This window comes from Barbatula barbatula (assembly GCF_947034865.1).
Source record: "Barbatula barbatula genome assembly, chromosome: 22".
Lineage (NCBI taxonomy): Eukaryota > Metazoa > Chordata > Actinopteri > Cypriniformes > Nemacheilidae > Barbatula > Barbatula barbatula.
This window is the reverse complement of record NC_136785.1, coordinates 19,377,087-19,397,327: the sequence shown is the minus strand read 5'-3', so window position 1 is coordinate 19,397,327 and position 20,241 is coordinate 19,377,087. Positions and strand designations below refer to the sequence as shown.

The following is a 20,241-nucleotide window of genomic DNA, read 5'->3' as shown; positions in this document are numbered from 1 at the left end:
CGATTTGATTGGATGTGTAAAAACAGCCGTTGCATTTTGAAAAGGAACTTGCAGCAGATTGACAGTTGAAGGGGAGGAGTTAACGGATGCTCAGCCCAAGGCATCAAACATAAATCATCTAAGTCATCACGGGAGGAAAGTGCTTTTTCAGATTTTAACTAAAGATTATGAGGGCACACGATTTAAAAAAAAAGAGAATGACCCACATTGATAAACTATTTACAATAAACACTGCAATATTTCATGAAAAAATTGGTAATGTAATTTTTCATTTCACTGGGACTTTAAAATTTGTTATAATATTAGTATAATTGGCAATACTTTATAATAACTTTAATTAATAAACATTATTTAATGTTTAACATATCATTAGTTATATATATATTATATATATAATAGCTAGAAACGTAAGATAATGTGTTTATTAATATTTACTAATAAACTTATTAAACATTACCTAATGATTAACAGATCATAACTTAATGTAAATTAAAATGCTTACAAATGTCATTAAACAGATTTTAACACATGTTATACAATGATTGAAAGCTTTTGTACAACACATTTGCTGCATGAAATGGTTAAGGTTAGGGACAGGTTTAGTGTTATGGGTTTAAGGGTTGGTTAAGTGATCTGCAGTGTACAGGGGTAAATGATTTGAATACTGTTTGATTGCTGATGACTACTGTTTTCCGTACTGTTCTTGTCATGATCCTGCCTCTCCTTGTCTTGGTTTTCGAGTCTTGTGGCAGGATCATGTCAGTCCCATGTGTTTTGTGTGGAGAAAGAGCATTGTTTTGGTTTGAGAAGCCATGCTCTCTCTCCGGTGTCACGTCCTTTAGTCCCGCCCCCTTGTTTCCCCGGTTAGCGGTCCATTAGTGTTAGTCTTGTCTCCAGCCCTGGTCCATCTTTCCCTTAGTGTTTCAGTCCCCTCACCTGCCTCGTGCAATCCTCCTGTTAGCTTTCCCTTAGTGTTTCATCCATGTCACCTGCCACCACTCTCCCTGTGTCATCAGTCCTTGTTAGTGTTTCCCTTTATCAAGCCCCAGTTTCCCTCTGTCTCTTGTCGGTTCATTTTGCATTTTGCACACTTTGCACATTTACCCTTCGTCTGTCTGGATTACCCGTGTTCCTGTTCCCTGGACTCAAGTTTGTGGACTTAGTTTGTTATTCTTAAGACCTTGTTTGTTTTGTCCCCCTTGTGGGAAGTTTTAGTTTTCAGTCTTGTTTGTGTTCATGTTTTCCCCATCGAGGGTCTTTGTCTTGAAATAAAGTCTTGTTGTTCGACACATGTCTGCCTGCGCTTGGGTTCTGTCCACAACCATAACAGTTCTCTTTAAATGATGATTAATTTTCACTGGTTGCTGTACGATATAAGGAATATTCCATTTAATCGTTTTCAATTGCATGCTAATGTAAATGTTTCAGTAAAACTTGCCTTTCACCAAAATGACAATGAGTGTTCGCAAGCATTAAACTAACGAACCACCCTTTACACAAATGCTGTAAAAGTCCAATGCCCATAAAGGTACTTAATGATTAGTAAACATTTATCAACAATCACAAAAAAGAATTGTCAACTTTAGATTGTGTATTGCAAAAACATATTTTAAGGTGGTTGTAACATGACCTGTGTGGTAAACAGGTGATCCCGGGTTCGAATCCCAGCGGTGCCTCCACCATGTTACAACCACCTGGCTCTAGGTGAGGTGACATTTCAAAGGAGAGGCCACACATGGGATTGAGTATTAACAAATAAACAGTTAATAAAGAATAGCACAAAATAACAATGCAAATTTAAATATGAAGAAAGAAAATTGATGCTGGACATGACTGACAAACAACACCACAATCTAAGAACTCCTCCTTTCTGAACCTCCCGCTTCTTAAGCCAGTGGCGGTCACAGGTCACACTCCTCACCTGTTCCTGAAGGAGGCGGTTTTGACTGAGACCGAAATCGTGGAGCATAGCCGTCTAATGGAAAAACACACAAAATACTTTGGGCCGTAACAAATGTCTTACATTTTTAGTTTATGAAAGAAAAGGTAACTTTAGACCACGAGCAAAAGTCATGTATGAATTACCTAAAACAACATCTATCACTGCAGTATTCAGACTTTCAAATTGTAAAAATTATTATGTGTCTATAAAATAACGTGTATCTAATATTTTATGTGCTCTCGTGTTTGCTTTCTGGTGCGCCAATAGGCTTAAGTTCACTTATCTGTAACCCAACCCATCTGCTTGTGCTCAAGTAGGAAAACCGGTAAGACTTGAGACACAGAAAACACTGTCTCATTAGGAACACCTAACGCTTGCTTCAAGGTAAGTTCAACTCTCTCAAAGTATTTTTTATGTGATCTGTTTTATTTGATTTAACTTAAGTGAGAATTGACTGCCTTCTTTTAACACCAGCCCAAATGAACTCAAATGAAAACATTTTGTTTTATATGTATTACTTTGGAAGAACTTTCCATAAATGTTTTGGCCTTTCTTACATGTAATGTGAAATATTGACTTGTTAAATTTTTAATATCAGCAACACAAAACTGGAGGTGTGGTAGTTTTATGTATGCAGCTGACATTCAATCTTAACGTTTTTATCTTGATGCTTTCATTTTTTACATATCATGACATCTTGACAACATTCATGAAACCACCAGGGTTGGGGAGTAATGGCATTAAGTAATCAGGATACAAAAAACTTGTCACTGTCTATTATTTGTTACATTACGATTACAAGGGTTTAATTTATAACTGAAGTAAATCAGTAATTTGTCACAATAACACTTTGAGCGCTGCTTGGTTATTCAATAGTCCCTGGTTCTGTTGTCAGCAATGACTCACGTCATATATCAATTTACGAAATGGTTTTCAAAGAAGGAGCATGCAAACAACAGTGCAAACTAATATGCCTTCAAGCTACAAAGTAATACTTATTAAAGGTAACAGCTATATGACATTTCCTTAAATAGGTTAAATTTTGCATCAATTACCTTACATTTTTTAACAAATCCAAAATGTGTCTTTATATTTCTAAATTGGCTGTATTTATATGTGACCCTGAAGAAATCCAAATGTTATCAGATTACATTACTTTTATCTTTTGGTGCTTGGAGCAAGTTCCTGAATATTTTTTATGAAGTAAGTTGTAACTGTAATGGAATACGTTACCCTCTCATGTCTGGAAACCGCTAAAAGAGAGGTACACTGTTTCATTCCAGATGTCTGTATCAGATCTATCTGATACGATACCTGTTCCAAAACCACGAGCAAGATACTTGTTTGGAATGGGTGCAGAAAAGCAACCATCAACCAGGTGAGAAGATGGAGTTTATGGTCTTTAACTGTGTCCTTAATGCCCTGATGGATAAAACAAGCTTACTTCATTTAAGTATTTTACAGGGATGGTGTTGGTCCAGATGATCAGGCTGATACAAAGATGAATTTTGAAGGTACTTTTTGTTAGGATTTCTCCTCAACAGCAGTATTATTTATCAGTACAAAACAACTCCAATAATTGAAATGTTTTAAAGTACTTTATATGACAAAAAAGGCAGTTCGGCTCACCATTCAGTTACTATAGTATTTATGCATCACCTTATCTTTTACAGATTTTACAGAAAAGATTAATGACAAAAACAAGGATAGTGTGGAAGAGCAATTTAGTCAACTGCATACCATCTCTGCCTCTCCTGGCCTTCAACAAAATACAATAGCTTGTGAGGATTTCACTGTGATTCCAGTCCCACCAAAATCTCTCAATGAATCTCTCAGTAAGCAGCACCAGAATTCAAACAAGGCAGGGTAATGTTTCTTTCATGCTTTTCTCCTTGCTGTTTTTTTGTTGTTGTTTAAAAGATGGCATGTACCAAGAAATACATAATTGAGTAAAATCTATACATTCTCATAATAAATGTTGTACTATGTTGATAACCTCTTCTGTAGTTCTACAGACCAGATTATGGATGATCAAATAGTGCTTGTTGGAAGCGAAGAAATGTGTCACGTTCCCAAATCACAGAAAAACCCTGCCAGGCCCAATAAACCACGGTATGTTAAGATTAGTTTATAGTAAATAGAACCCTGGCTGTGTGTCTCACAGACAAATGTGTAGCTCATATTTCACCTCAAAATTACCAAACTGTTACAAAATTGTAGGTCATTACAATAAATTACTGAGATTTGTCCCTGTACAGGCCTTTTTTATAGGATTCATTTTTATGCTAAATAAAAAAACTGGAGTGTTCTAAACTGTTTTAACAGTAAAAAACCTGTGCTAACAGACTTTTCATAGCATTTCAAATTGCCCAATTTTGTGCAGTGCTGCTACCATTCGTGTGAGCAGAAGGAAGCAGACGTTATCGCGGTTAAATAAGATAGCTGCTACATCTCACTGTGAAAGTGTGGTGGCACAATCCAGCTGGCTGGACGTATGGAAGGGACGCAAGTAACAAACTCTATATAATCCCATTAATCTATAAAGTGATAATTAAGTGCAAATAATTGAAAGTACAAAGAGATTATGAAATTATAAAACAGCATTGTCTTGTAGGCACAATGTTCTTTGGGCCACTCTAGATGGTCAGCTCATGTCACTTTGGAAAAAACGCACAGTGAGTTGTTTTCCATGATGTCATAGTGAATAAAACATTTGTTTAACTGATCATTTGTCTAACTTGTATAATCACAAATATAATGCTTATTGTGTCACAGGACAAGTTCACAGAATACGTGTTTCATGTAACAAGCATCACCAACATATGCAGGCAGGATCACGGACACTTCTCTATCTACTTTAGGAAAAAACATTTTGAGTTCATGGCTCACAGTGAAGGTAAGCTTAACTGTAAAATGGAAATATTATGGTTTACTACTAAACCCAATCGAGTCTGTTATCTCAGACTTGGAACACTTAGATTTACTTGGCTGTAAATGTGTTTTGTGTAAATGTGTAGCTGTGCAAAAGGGTTGGGTGTCATCTCTCCTTGCATCTCGTGGGGGGGAACCAGTCGCTCCACCCAAACAGCATGGGTCCCTGACCATGAAAGATCGACGGAAAAAAGTGCATGCTGCTATCTGTGGACATAACCTTTGGATTTACAGCAATAAAGAGGTGTGGTGAATTGTTTATTTTTGTGAACTTTTGAAAAAGAAACAGTACAGCAAGTACAGTGACTTTTTTTGGATGTCATTGCATTAGGAAATAAAATGTCCAAGCCAAAGAAGTGCGTTTTGTTTTGTGATACTTTCGGGTTGTTAACTTCATCTGTGGTTACTGTGAGGGACCAACTTCATACATCCACTAAATATCCATTCTGTTGTGTTGTATGAAAATATAATGTATATGTAATTTTAGGGTGAATCGTTTCTTTGACAGTGTGTTAAAATATTGATAGAGGATAAAGGAGCATGCTTTATACTGAAAATCTGGTTTTATAACTATACCGATATACATTACTCTTCTAGTTTAGAAAGCGAAGTTTATGTATTAAATTATTTTTGTTGTTTAACAGGACTTCAGTTTAGGTCTTGGCATGACATATGTATCTATGAATATAGCATCCGTGAAGCTGACAGGCCGCCACACCTTTAGTCTCATTACACCATACAGGACCCTTAAGTGAGTATTCTGTAAGATTTTCTATATCTTAAATGTCTCCTATCAGTCTGTACATGCTCTATTTACAGTTTGTCTTAATAAAGTAACTTAACAGGTTTGTACAGTTTCTCCGCAGAAACAGCTAAAGAGGTGACTACGTGGCTGGACTGTCTGAATGAAGTGATACGCAGCGCACTGTCTTGCAGTATAGTGGCCAATCGGGTGTGGTCGAGTCCGTGGAATAAAGTTTGTGCCGACTGTGGTGCTGCTAACCCTGAGTGGGCATCTGTGAACCTGCTTGTGGTCATCTGCGAGGCCTGCGCAGGTGAACATAGATCAATGGGAAGTAACAGGTCCAAAGTGCGAAGTCTGAAACTAGATAATAAGGTCTGGACAGAACCCTTAATTAAGGTGAGTTTTGATATGCTGCAGATCCAATAACAAATGTAGACGAGGGCAAGGTGGGAAATATACAGTATATTGACATCTCTGATGATGAGTTTTTGAAAATCAGTTTTTAAAACATAGTTAACCCCCTGGGATCAGAGGGGGTTGGGGCCCTTCAGAAGTTTTTAAAATTTGTGCTTTTTTCAGTTGTTTATAAACATATTAATGGGACCATTACAGTCAATGAAATAAAGTAAAAAAAAACACAAGCTAAACATATAAACACAAGACATTTGATTATTGAATCTTGTAGACTAGAGACTTTGCGACAAGATGTAAAAAACATTTCTCAAAAAAACAACTCACTCATTCACATAAAACAATATAGTGATTTAACTTTTGTAAGACACTTCTTGTTGTGGACAGGCCATATGTTTTTCATAACACATCAGTAGATAAAGACCCAACCCCTAATGGGCCAATGTGGAATGTTGTGTCACAGGCTGAGAAAGAATGTGCGAAAACTTTCGTAATGAGGGTGTTACACGGCGTGACAAGGTGAAAGACAATAGAACTCATTATCATTTTCAATTATGGCCACACTGAATGCCACTCGACACAACAAACCAACGTCTGGTGTAGTTTATTAACAACGCAAATGTAAAAAACACACAGAATGATGCGAAAACTAGAAAAAGTAAAGGATTGTTAGCATATATTGTACAGAGTACTAGTATTGTAGTCAAGAACCCCTAAACCGAGACCAAGATCAGAATGTTTCGAGACCAAGACAACACAAAGAATTTAAGGGGCTGAGAGCAAGACAAGACAAACACCAACACTTTGGGAATTCATCTAAAAGAGCCACATAACAAAAAAACACCTGAAAATAATAATAAATATTAAAATAAAAAAGTTGTTTTTTTGAGTAAATAAATACAAACACCAGCACTAATTTTCTGTGTTTTATTGCCCACTTCACACATTACATTTAAAAATGGCAATAATTCACCATTTATACAGAAAAACTGTAAATACCCAACAAATATTGAAGTCTGTAAAGCCTTTTAATGAAGCAATAATAGACATTTTAAAGTAGCCTAATAATAATTATACTGTATAAATTACAGCTCATGAAACTTAATTGAGAGTACAACCAAAAATACATCACACACGATTTTCTTTGCAATCAACCTTGTGTCTTGTGATTGTTTCAGATGTGTATTTTCCTTTTTGACTCTGCTTTTGTGCATTTATAATAATAATAATAATTCATTTTATTTATAATGCACTTTATATTAACAAGAATCTCAAAGTGTTACAAATTTAAAACAAAAGAAGCAAAAGAAGAAAAAATTGTAAAGAGCAGATATGTCAGTGAAACTGAAACCATTAATACTATAATTTGAGACCTTATTATATTGTCTTTGTAACAGCAAATACAAATATTTCTCTTCCCACAGTTGTTTGTGTTGTTTGGAAATAAATCCGCTAATGCCGTGTGGGGTCATTACATCACTCCAGCAGAGCAGATTGCACCTGATGTCTCTCGGGAACAGAGGGCAGTTTTTATTCTCTCTAAATATCCAAAAGGACTTTACCACAAAGCCCATCCACTTGCTACAAGCCAGCAACTCCTTAACCAGGTACGGTAACAAATAATGACATCAAGGATTATATTAATTATTTTTTCCGTTTCAATTTGATGTTTTCTCCCCTCTGTTGATCTATAGAGGTTGCAGGAGGTGGTTAGTGGTCCTAATGTAGATGAGACTCTGTCTTTGCTGTGCTCTGGGGCGAGGGTTTTATGCACTGGCACAGAGATTCCCTCCGCCATCAGCATAGCTGAGAGTTCTGGACAAGCCTTACAGACAGAACTGCTGCGACACAACGAGTTTGTGGGTATGTTTTTGAAGCTTTTAAAGTAAGGCCAATACAATTATGCATTTCACACAGATTCAAAAACCTGACGTTTTTTTATGTGTGTTCAAAATGCTTTGTTTTACAGAGGCACCTCAGTTTGACAGAGTGAAATGTTCAGATGAAGAAATGGGTAAGGATGCAGTTTTTTAATGGACACATGCACATGTCATGTTTTGAAGTTCACATTCATAGCTAACAGTTTATACAATTATTAGTAGCGAGAACACATTTTCCAAACTATTCAACCATCTTATTTGAATTTTTACAGTAATTCTGCAATGCAAAAAATGGACATTAGAACCAACAATGGTTACTTTTTATTCAAAACCACTAATTTCTGTTTTCATTTCATATCCATATCAGAATGGCTATTACAGAGGTTATGACTTTATCTAATTTATCAAAATAATTCCTTCTTATATGTATGTATCACTGGAGAGAACAAACAGTGAGATGAGAACCAGAGCAGAACAAAGAAAAACATTTTCTGTCCCATTATATGTTTACTGATGGATACAGTAAATTGCATGGATATGTCTAGACAGTGTTTTATGTAAGGAAAGATTTACGACGGGCTGTTTAATTATTCGCAAGTTATGAACTGGAGTACCCCGCATATACCACGGTTACCACACCACAGGACATTGCTCAAATGTTGAATTTCAGTGTTTGTCATGTTATCATCTTTTAAATGCTGTTGATGATAGGACCACTATCTGGGAACTCAGAAGTTTGAGCCACGTGGTGTGTGTGTGTGAGAGACAGAGAGACCGTTCGCACACCTGCGTGAAAAGGCAGTGATAATAAATGATTTATTATTTGTTTCTATCTTCAGAAGTAAATAAAATCAGAGTAGGTCTATCAAAATATATTTGTTATCCGTTATAAGCAGCATGAAGACGAAAACGAACCAGTCATTCAGTCAAATCAGTGTTTATTAATGCATTTTGTTCTCCTATTTAGTTATTTTATTTATTCTATTTCAGTATGTGTAGGAATATTTCTTGTTATTGAAATGCTTTGCACATGTCTCCATTAACAGTAAAGTTTGACATTATAAACGTCAGATTAAGAGCAGGGTGCTGTGTTTGCGGTAATGACCTCAAGGCTACACTAACCTTTCTGTTGTTAAAACTTTGCGACTTGATATGGAACTGTAATGCGGTCAGCAGTCCTGGAACACCTTCATAGGTGTCCACTTACTGAAAGTTAAGGCATACTCACAGAACGTTTGTCAACCAATCAGATTGACTCATTCAACAGCCGTGGTATAATCAGCATTAATGTAGGATATTTTGTGCATTGTGGACAAGTAAGTGTCATGATTCCGCTATCATGTCATGTTTATTCTTGGTCTTGCAGCGGAGTCATGGCCTTAAGTTTTGTGTGAGAAAGACATGGCTTTGTTTTGATTCTGACTTGCCATGTGCTTTCTCGTGTCTCGTCTGTGTTTCCCTCCCTTTTGTCTTGTTAACCTTCTCTGAGTGTTTCAGTACCCACACCTGCCCATTGTTATCTCCTTTGTTAGTTTTCCTATAAGATGCCCTCATGTCTATTGTCTTGTGCTCGTTCGTTGTACTTGTAACCCTGTTATAGAAGCCTGGTATTTTGTCCTTGAAGCATTGTCCTGTAAGAGACTTAAGTTTAGTTGAGTTCTTGTTAAGTTTTAGTTTATCGTGTTTGTTATTGTCTACGGTTTTGTTACCCCCTCGTGGGTCTTTGTTTTCCGTTATTATTTAAGTCTGTTTGTTAACCCCTTCATCCCCGTTTTGCTGCCTGCACTTGGGTTCTCCTACACAGTTCATAACAGTAAGGTAGCATAAGGTACAATTTCCTTTGTTCTTTGCTTATTATTCAGAAATAATTTTCTCAACAATTAATTTGACTTTTTTAATGAAATATCTGGCCATAAATGTTAATTTTTTTATATTAAATTGAAACCGTGCAAAAGTTCAGTTTTACAAATCATCAGCTTAACTGTAATATCCAGCGTCTTGGTGGCTTATACTCTAAGCAAGCGTCATTTTGCTTAAATGTCATGCTACCTAAATTGCATGAAATATCGAAGCTATTAAATGTATCCTGGTTTTGTGTTGTAGAGGAACTCCATGGAAAGCTGGATGAGGAACGTTTTTTGTTCTCACAAGAGAATGAGTCAGCTGCCTGTGATGTGCTGGATTTAATGGAGGTCATCTCAGTGTTTGATTGCTCCACACAGTAAGAAAATACTACAATGTTTGCTTATGTGTGAGATTTTCTAAAGGGGGACATCTGATGACAGTTTTCCACAAGTTGGCATGATTCTTAAAGTGACATTTCCTCACCCTCTTGTCATTTCAAACCTGTAAATATCTTGGTTCTGCTAAACACAAAGGAAGATATTTGCAAGAATGTCAGTGTAACACGGTTCCATGTCAGGAAGGAAGGAGGCGGGAACCGGCGAACATAAAACAACTTTTAATAAAATAAACAAACAACAAAACAAACTTACATGTTTTTTTTAAAACAAACCTCACGGTCGACTGCCGGCCACACAAACATAATCAAACACAACATAACTTCCAGGCCTGGTCCTCTCTCCTCGTACCCTCCTTTTGCTCGTCCTTTTATGCTCTCATTATCACTCGCGTCACCGGCCTCGGCCGTTCCCTCACGGCTCGCGTCCCACCTTGCTCGTTACAGTCAGTAACCAAACAAATATCATCCAACATTGACTCCCATAGTTTTTATTTTCCTTACTATGGCAGTAAATGCTGAAAGAGACCTGTTTGGTTACAGTCTTTCTTCTATAAATCATTCTTTGCGTTTCAGAAGAACAAAGACATTTACAGTATACAGGCTTGAAACTAACAGAGGGTGAGTAAATGATGACCGAATTGTCAAATGTAGGGTTAACTATCCCTTGAAGGGTCTTCTTGAAATGTCTTTAAGATACTTTGATACATTTTTTAAAATTCCTCAGTGGTCTTGTAAAACATCACCCTTGTCAAAACAGCTCTGTTCTCATGTACCCATTTTGATGCATGTCTCTAAGTCATAGTGGGTTGCGGTTTACCCTGGTAGTAGGATGCCCGTGAGCCTTAACAGGCAAACACAGAACTTGCATGCCAGGATCGCTTTTTTATTATTATTATAACCTTTATTTTACCGGTAAAGAAGCATGTTAAGATTAAGAATCTCTTTTACAAGAGCATCCTGGCCAAGACTGACAGACACAGCACGATTGAGTTTAAGAAATATCATCCAACAGTACATACACATACACAAGCAAATTCAATCAAATTTCAATATCAATACATACTAGTTAAAACATCTACAGCCTGATGTTTCATTTTCCAAATCATTTAAAACTGGTTTGAAAGTGTCCAACGGAACCAGTTTCCTCAGTTTCTAGTAAGAGGGAGCAGCAAATTTAAATGCCTTTTTCCCACATTCACTACGTACCACTGGAAGAGACAGTAGAAATAATTCCTGTGACCGGAGGCTATAGCTACAAGCATACTTTTTGCAGATGTATGTACAAACATATGAAGGAAGTAAACCCAGGATAGATTTATAAATAAAAAATTGCCAGTATTTTTGTTTTCTGATGGACAACGCATACCAGCCAACCAGAGCATACAACACACAATGATAAGTGAGGGTTTTAAGATTTGTTATGAACCTCAATGCACCATGATAAACAGTGTCTATAGCATGTAAACCCTGTGAAGATCACAGTAACATCACCATAGTCCAGCACAGACATAAAAGTCTCTGCAACAAGCCCCCTTTTGCCTCGAAGGAAAGACCGGATTTAATTCTAAAGTAAAAACCCAATTTCACTTTCAATCTTTTCACCAGTTGCCGGACATGAGGGCCAAAGGAGAGAGCGTCATCATTTAAAATCCCCAGATACCTATACTGAGATACAAACTCATGTTCTGAACCTTGGGACGTAGTAAGAAGCAGAAGATTATTCTGAATGATTGATTTGGATTTAGAAAACAACATGAATTTTGTTTTATCAACATTCAAAACTAGTTTTAATTCAAATAACTTATGCTGAACAATATCAAATGCAAGCTGTAACTGAGAGAGAGCCAGATTGGGTGTGGATGCTGAACTATATATATATATATATATATATATATATATATATATACATGTATCATCAGCTTTATAGTCCAACACTTGTTAGCTTGCATCACTACCTGTGTTCAAAACGTATAAGAAGGGAGTGGTCTACAGCAGTATAATAAGACTCTGTATATGGTTCGGAGGTGGTCCTATTTTAAATAGCAAGCAATTTTCTACTGCGTTTTCTTGGTGCTGTGTCTGTGTAGTTTGTAATTTGGGGGAGGGAGTACATTCGCAAATAGTTTTTGTTTTTTTTACAAATATAGCAGACAACATTGTTTTTTTTTTTTTACAAATATAGCAGATAAATGTGAACATGTTCAAATTCAAAGCGCTTCAAATGTATAAGCATGTGATGTCATTTACAGAGGAAGTCATGAGTTTGAGATGTTTACGCTGACAGACAGACTGACCTGCGCTGCAAATGGGCCTGATTCTCTACTGGAACACATGCTGCATGTCATGAAGGTAACATGCTCACCTTATGGGTCAATCCAGGTACCATTTATTAGTACATGTCTTCATATGAATAGTACAGCAGTGAATGTGCTGTGTGTAGATTTTGCTGGGGGAAACAGCGTTGGACGAGGATATGGAAGGTGTCTATGCTATGTCCAGAGCATCTGTACGGCAGGGTGCAGCCCTCGACTGTGTTGAAGTGTGGTGTACACTTCAGACAGGAATGCTGAATATATTCACACGGCCACACTGCTCAAGAGACAAACTGCTGTTGGGCCCTGACACACGCTGCTGTCAGTATCACATTACTTTTTTAAGCTTCTGTTAACGTGCTGTTTATGTTGATGATTAAACTACTTCTTCCTTCCTAGATCTACACCAAAATGAGAACTGCATCATGCTGCAGATTGCCGAGAGGTTGGTCACTTAATTGTGCACAATCTACCTAGACAGAATTCGGCCTTAAAGCTGTGTACCGAATGTTTAGGCATCATAGACACGCACAACACCTAAAATCTTTTTCTCAACTATCACTGTGTACAGTCCTTTTGAGCACCATCATTGGCATCTGCAACATTTTTGTCCATAGGTGCAAGCAGCTTTTTTACATTATAGGAGTGTCGAGCATACAGTGTAATGATGTGCAACTTTTGGTTGGCATTTATTTAATACCAGAATGGGATTAATGTTCTGATAAGTGTACCTCACAAATGCCTTAAATAAAGTTTGTTCTCTGCAGAACACTGCATATACAGTTTGAGCTGCAGCAAAGCTGTCTGCGGTGGTATGACCTTGTGCAGAGGGCCACATGCTCGACAACAGATGGACAGAAACATACTGATGCTGTGCCGTGTGCTATCGACAGATGCATCTCTCACATAACACAATATGGTAAGTGACAGTCTGGAGTTATAGCAGTTCTGAGTTTTACAATGATAACTATTATTATTATAACCTAAATATAAGTTATAGTTTTCATATACTTTTTATATTTATTTATATAGCTTAAGTTCATAGTAGCATACTGTTTCAAATAATATCTAGGGTTGTGTTGGTTTTACCATATTTGTAACAGGTAGTTGATTTTCCAGGTTTATGTAAGTGAAGTATACAAGATGCTGGATAATGAGGAGAAATGTCTTTGCTAAGCTGCAGATTTTTAAGAATAAATAATACAAATATTCAGAGCAAGATTGATGTTTGACAAATGAAAAATGCTTCATGGAAACTTCAAATAAAAGCTGATTTTATTTGTCTTAGGTTTGAAGGTAGAAGGTTTGTATCGGCGCTGTGGAATTGCTCCTCAGGTTAGTAAACTGGTGGACAGCTTGCATGTTTCTCCCAGTGAGGTCGTTCTGGGAACAGATGAATACTCCATCCTGGATGTGACAGGAGCTCTGAAACAGATCCTACGGCAGACTATTGAGCTTGTACCACAAAAACATCTCTGGCTAAAAGCTGCAGGTGGGAGTTTGACAAAAAAAAATAAGATGCATATTGCTTTTTGTTGATGTAGAATTGGTCTTTGAAGACCCTGAGGCTGTATTTATTGTATACTGTGGTTCATAAAAGTCATAATCAATCCACACTCCATACACAATAATGAATAGGAAAAAAGATATATTGTGACAACTTTGTAAATTTATTAAGTAACTGAAAAAAGTAAATTGCATAAGTTCTCGAACCCTTAACTGAGTAGTTGGTTAAAGAAGTCTTTTTAGGTATCATGTGATACTCTGCTTCAAGGTTCGGCGTGTTGTGTTTGCAAAGATGGTATTTTGCATAACCTGAGGCGCTTTTCCACTGGATAGTACAGCTCACTTTTGGTTTTTCTTTCACTGGGTACAGTACCTAGTACCTGATACCAAAATGTGACGTGTTTACATACAGATCACTGATTTGGGCAGAGAAAATAATTTCCAGCGTCATTGGATTTGCAACACATGAATACACATTTTAAGACGTAATATTGACATTTCGTTATATGCTTCGTGACAGTAAAATAGAGATTGAGACCCTTAATGCAATGCTAAATGCTACAGTAGCGTACCCTTGCGCGCCATCGAGCAAACCAAATGATCGTTGTCTGCTCTTTGATGTAAGATCAAAATCTCTGGTATTTTAGCAGTATTTAGTTTTGCTGCCATCCACCATCAGTATGCTCCATTACTCCGGTGTTGTGCACGGTTTACAATGATGCTATGGCAGTAGAGGCGTCGCGCAACAATGACGATACGTTTATAATCCCAATCCACTTTGAAGCGGTACAAAACTGCTATGGAAAAGGGAACTGAGCTAAAGTTTAATGAGCTGTACCGAGCAGAGTTATACTAAACCTGACGCTACCATGCAGTGGACAAGCGCCATTGGTTGTAATGTGTGGTTGTTTGAGTTACTGTTGCCTTTCTATCACCTCAAACCAGTCTGCCGATTCTCCTCTGACATCAACAAGGAATTTTATCCACACAACCATCACTTATTTTCTCTGTTTTGGATAATTTTTTAAATACCAAAAGATCAGCAGTTTTTGAAACACTCAAATCCCCTTTCTTCACCATTCTGATACTCGGTTAGTACTACAGCATGCAGTCTTCACGTCTGGATGCCTAAATGCATTGAGTTGCGGCCATGTGATTGGCAATTTGTGTTAACAAGCAATTACAGGTATACCAAGTGGCCGTTGTGTATAATTTTATTAGGGATCAAGCCCCAAAGGCCATAGAATCAAAGGGAAAAAAATTTGGGGTCTCGAACTTTCCACCAGTGCAAAATTTCACATACATTTTTGCTCCAAACTTTTGAATCGTAAGTCCTAGAAACAAAATTATTCTTACCTATGAACTATTGGCTGATGCTGATTAGATTGCACTGAAGTTGCCGCATTTAAAAATATACTTTTTCGAACTCAACCTAGACCGTTTGTCCGATTTGCACCAAATGTGGTATTTACCCTCTAGAGACAGTGCTTAGAATATTTTTGATTGGCTAATCCGTTCTCGAATTGGATGTCAATAAATTTGACAAAGGGTTTGCATTAATGGTTTTAAGGATGTATTTTCGCCAAACTTTCATGTATTGATACAAAACTTGCTATATGTCATCAATGTCTGGACTATAAGTGACACAAGTTTCGGCACAGCGTCACCTACTGGTGATAAGATAAGAATATAGCAATTTTTGTTCATTACTTCTGAAATCTTTTGTCTAAAGTGTGGCCTCGTTTGATTACTCATGCCGAGTGGACAATCCCAAATGTTCCTCCGTCGGCCATTGGGGGCCCCACTCATTTAAAATTTTCTGCATTCAATGAGTATTTTATGAACACAATGGCGTATCTCTTTGAAACATAGTATGGTTCATCATGACCATATTTTGAGAGAACCTGTTAAGTTAAAACTCCCCCTAGTGGTCAAGAGATATAACGAAATTTGTTGAATTTCAAATATGAAAAAATCTAAATATTGTCATGTGATTTACGTTATTGTGGCTTTTGGCTCAAGCAGAGGATTATGATTTCAAACTTTTCATATTCTACCATAATTCATGTGTACCAATTATATACAAAACATACTTTTTCGAACTTTTCCAACAAAATTTGCAAAACATTGGAAATATACAGAGTCGGCGTCAGAGCAGATCTATAGGAGGGGCATTGGATCATTGGCGGGGGGGCACTGTCGTTTGATAAATATTTTTTGATGCATTGGCAACATCATAGTAGCATGGAAATCCAGACCTAAATCTGAAAGATCCATATAGAATGAAAATGAACGATTTAGACTTGGGCTTTTATCTAAAAGAGGAACAGAAGACAGTGCTGAAATTTGCTGTTTTGCCGACCGGATACGGCAAGAGTCATTTAGCTCCAATGATCTATATAGAATGACATTAAATATATATTTTTTTAATACATATAATACACAACAGATGACAATTGTTAGGTTAAACGTTCAGAATACGATTCCTTTTAAGGTTAGTATAGCCTATAGTACAGCACTTTGCGAATGGAAAGTGACTCAAGTAGCAGCTATTCTCGCGTTCTACGAGTTCAGTAGCCTACATTTTTGGGAGGATGTACATTTTTGGGAAATGCGCGAGGAATTGTGGCTAACGTTCATAACCTTGCACATAGAGTGCGCTTATAAGAGCTAAGATAGGCTAGAGTACATCGTTATCGGGATACCCGGCCCAGAACAGATAGCCTAAACAACAGAACAGAACAGAAAATAATAATATAAATATAATATAGGCTAAATAAAAAACATAAATAGGCATACAATAAATAGCTATATATTTTTTATACTTAAATAATTTACAAATTACGACGACAAAAATAAAACACTGAATCGGTTAAAAAGAATTTCCCCATCAGACAAAGTTTAGATATTATATAGATATTTCTGAAAACTTAAGGCTTTTTTTTCTTCATAAAACAAGTTTTACATCACACAAATGTCTGCGTATGGACCAGTTAAATCCGAAGACTAAAACAGGATCTACAGGATTTCACAACAATAATGAGCCACTTACACAAGGTATAAGGTTTAACTGATTTTTTGGTTTGCGTAAAATGCTAATTTTTTAGAACTTGAGAATTAAATTAAGATTAAATAAAATACAGGAAGTGGAAAAAATTAAATACAAAGTGTGCTTCAACAAATAAAATTATTCTTTAAACACCGTTTTTTTCTCAGGGTTTCAAGGACTTTAAATACTCTAAAGGACTCATTTTCTAAACAAAATTTACTTTATGCTAATACTTGTTTTTAACCTGGGTTACACACCTCCCAGCAGTTTATGCATGCACCAAGCAGAAAAGACATAAGCCCATATATCTTTACAGATAGCCAAGTATAAAACACAAAAGCAGTCAGAACCCACAAACATTCATCAACAATTCACCTGCTTAGTAGGCTTTATGAAAGCCAGAAAATCATTTTAAGTCAGATTTTCAAAAACTCATGATATGACATTACTGTGTGTATTTCCCTTTGGGCCCGGTGAATGCTGCTTGCAGCTTTCATTAATGCATTTGCAAAGTTGTCACAAATCTTTTTTAATGCTTTTTCTTTATCATGTAAAAAAGCAACATAACAAAATATTTTTTTAAATGAGGGGGTTTTGGATACTTATTGGTATATATACTGTATTCAGTTTGTAACTATTATTATTTATAAGTGTAAAAAATGAAATACCACCAAGATTTAGGGTCTTTAAGAGGTGACTGAAATTCTGACTCGAAAGTAGAGAAACACGCATGACGCAGTCAAAAAACATAGTATAATACAGTCGTATAGGCGATATAAAAATAAATGAAATTTGTTTATTAAATACTCAAAAGCTAGCAATTATATATTGTTTAGTACCCATCCAACAAACTTACATATTTTTTTCAACCTTAACTTGGTAAATGCAGTTATATATAGCAGTATAACACCAATTATATTCCGGAGTGGAATATACTTTGTGATTCCAAAAATAACAATGAGAACATGAATGTTGTGTAATATTGTGTGTTAAATAAAGGTAAAAGTAGGTATTTTCCATATTGTGTTTAAACATGGTATAAACGGTCATTATTTAGGTTATGTTCTACAACTTTATTTATATACATGTGAATAATGCTACCTTCATTTTGACTTTTTTTACAGCGGAACTAAATAGTACACTAATAAATATCAGAATACTCTTTGATTGAAATACAATAGCTAGAGAAAAATAATATCAAGAGACTGTTGACTACTTCACATGTACAAGTAGATTAGTAAAAAGTACAGATTATCAAATTCTCTCCACAGTATTGTCAGATGAAATGCAGAGACTTCAGGCATATCGTAAACTAGTCAACAAACTTCCTCCCGTGAATTTTGCAACTCTGGCGGCACTATGTGGACATCTACATAAGTATGAAACAAAACTAACATTTTTTTTACTTGTGTGTGCTAAACAAGAAAGAATTGTATAAAACAAAATATTAATTATTTATATTTGCAACTGTATATTCATATTATATGTAAATGCTGCAAAAATGTAATGTATATTAAGATTAATTTATCTTTTGTTAGATAAAAGAATTTACAATGATTGGACTAAATAAAGATCAAATAATTAAAACAAGATTTTGAGCATCTGTTATGGTGGATTAACCGTGGACACTTGAGTAACACCTTAAATTCAGCAGTTGAAACCACTGTTTTTAAAAGGTAAACAATCATGCTATCGTCACTAAACATCGGTTTTCTCCTCAGTGTGCAGTGCCACAGTCATATTAACTTAATGACGACTCATAATCTGGCGGTGGTGTTTGTGGCTACACTGTTCCAAGAGCTCGCCATCAACAAAGACATGATAAGACTCACCAGAGAGCTGATCATACACCACACAATGCTTTTCAGGGTGAGCATGCACATTAAAAAAGAAAGCTTCTTAAAACAACATGACAACCTACTCTAACATGTGTTCTCTTTGTGCAGAGCCAGCGCGAGACAGATGAAGAAATTACTACTGTTTTCTAAAGATCTCACAGCTCTTTTCATAACATCTCATAAATCAAGATGTCTTTTGACAATATTTTAGCTGTTGTTTTACTATTGTTGAGTTCACACGGCATGATTTTAGCTCAGATTTCCATTGCAACAAAACGTATTTCCCTCCAACTCTCTTTGCAGAACAGACCTCGCTAATTGTCTTTGTTTCCTTTTTGCTGCAAATATGCATAAGCTTCCATTTGTTTTACAAGAACTCCAGTCTCACACATGATTTTAGGTTATTTCCAGTATCACTTCCCACATGTTTAGGAAACGTGGTTTGATGACCAGACAAAGCTGTCTGTGATTCATCCTGTTGTAAAGTCATGCAATGTGTAACCCCTCTTTTCCTGATCCATCGAACAATGCGCATGTGGCAGCATTCCTAATGCTATGTGCAATGTAGTCACGCAGTGTGTTTTTGTTCTGGCATAAAACAAAATGATAATACTGCTCCGGTGAAAACTGTGAATGTGAACTCCGCATTAAACAAAACGATGAGACTGTGTGAAAAAGAGAGTAACTAGAAAGAAAACAGACTAATATAAAGCGCTGCATCATCTATGTACAAATAAGCATGACTTGAAAAAAATTAAGAATGTTTGTTTTTATGTCATTAAACATAATTTTAACTAAAATGGGCTAACTGTAGTGTTTCTGGTACCATGTATACAGATATTTCTAATCTAGCATGTATATTTATTTCAGAAAAGCCTTGTTTGTTTAGTTATGTTTATTCTGTCATGAACTGTGTAGGAGAAGAACCCAAGTGCAGGCAGCAATGCAGGGTTAACAATACGTTTATTGGACAATAAACACAAAACAAAAACCCACGAGGGAGTAATAACAAGACAAGATAAATAATGACAACAGCACACGGACTAACTAGACTGAACACATTTATGTAAGGCATGGGTACAGAAATATTACAACAAATGTTCATTGAAGCTCCCGCATATTGCAATTTTAACCTGCGTGCGGACAAAAAACATCCATTCAGGCAGCAGAAGCAAGAAAGTTAACCTTACATCTGCTTCATTATTTCCCTTCCGAGTACACATGAGAGGAGTTGCGTGCAAATAAAGTTCATTCTCATATATATCTGAACTTCTGTTCAAATTTGTTAACGTATTGTTAACTGTGCTTCTTCTGCTTCTCGTCTAAACTAAATATCGGCAAGGAGGTGACCTAAGCCAAGGCGAATGATGCCTGGGGACATCTGT

The 20,241-nt window shown here is 36.3% G+C and overlaps 1 protein-coding gene across 1 annotated transcript; it reads left to right on the top strand.

Moving 5' to 3' along the window:
- The first annotated feature begins 2,282 nt into the window (after positions 1-2,282).
- On the top strand, positions 2,283-19,239 carry LOC306911671 (arf-GAP with Rho-GAP domain, ANK repeat and PH domain-containing protein 1). The gene is made up of 23 exons (XM_079487170.1): positions 2,283-2,326; positions 3,226-3,320; positions 3,407-3,456; positions 3,616-3,808; positions 3,950-4,054; positions 4,326-4,451; positions 4,557-4,617; positions 4,718-4,838; positions 4,960-5,117; positions 5,518-5,624; positions 5,729-6,014; positions 7,454-7,636; positions 7,724-7,892; positions 7,999-8,043; positions 10,013-10,130; positions 12,401-12,500; positions 12,592-12,784; positions 12,863-12,908; positions 13,231-13,382; positions 13,752-13,955; positions 18,290-18,395; positions 18,740-18,887; positions 18,965-19,239. The coding sequence occupies exons 2-23, from the start codon at positions 3,226-3,228 to the stop codon at positions 19,004-19,006; spliced, it is 2,808 nt and encodes a 935-aa protein (XP_079343296.1). The 5' UTR covers positions 2,283-2,326; the 3' UTR covers positions 19,007-19,239.
- The last annotated feature ends 1,002 nt before the right edge of the window (positions 19,240-20,241 follow it).

Excerpts from the sequence above, each read along its gene's own strand:
- LOC306911671 (XM_079487170.1), top strand. The coding sequence starts at position 3,226 with ATGTCTGTATCAGATCTATCTGATACGATACCTGTTCCAAAACCACGA. Across the intron at positions 4,452-4,556 it reads GACGTATGGAAGGGACGCAA|GCACAATGTTCTTTGGGCCA; the intron begins GTAACAAACTCT and ends ATTGTCTTGTAG. Across the intron at positions 12,501-12,591 it reads ACATGCTGCATGTCATGAAG|ATTTTGCTGGGGGAAACAGC; the intron begins GTAACATGCTCA and ends TGCTGTGTGTAG.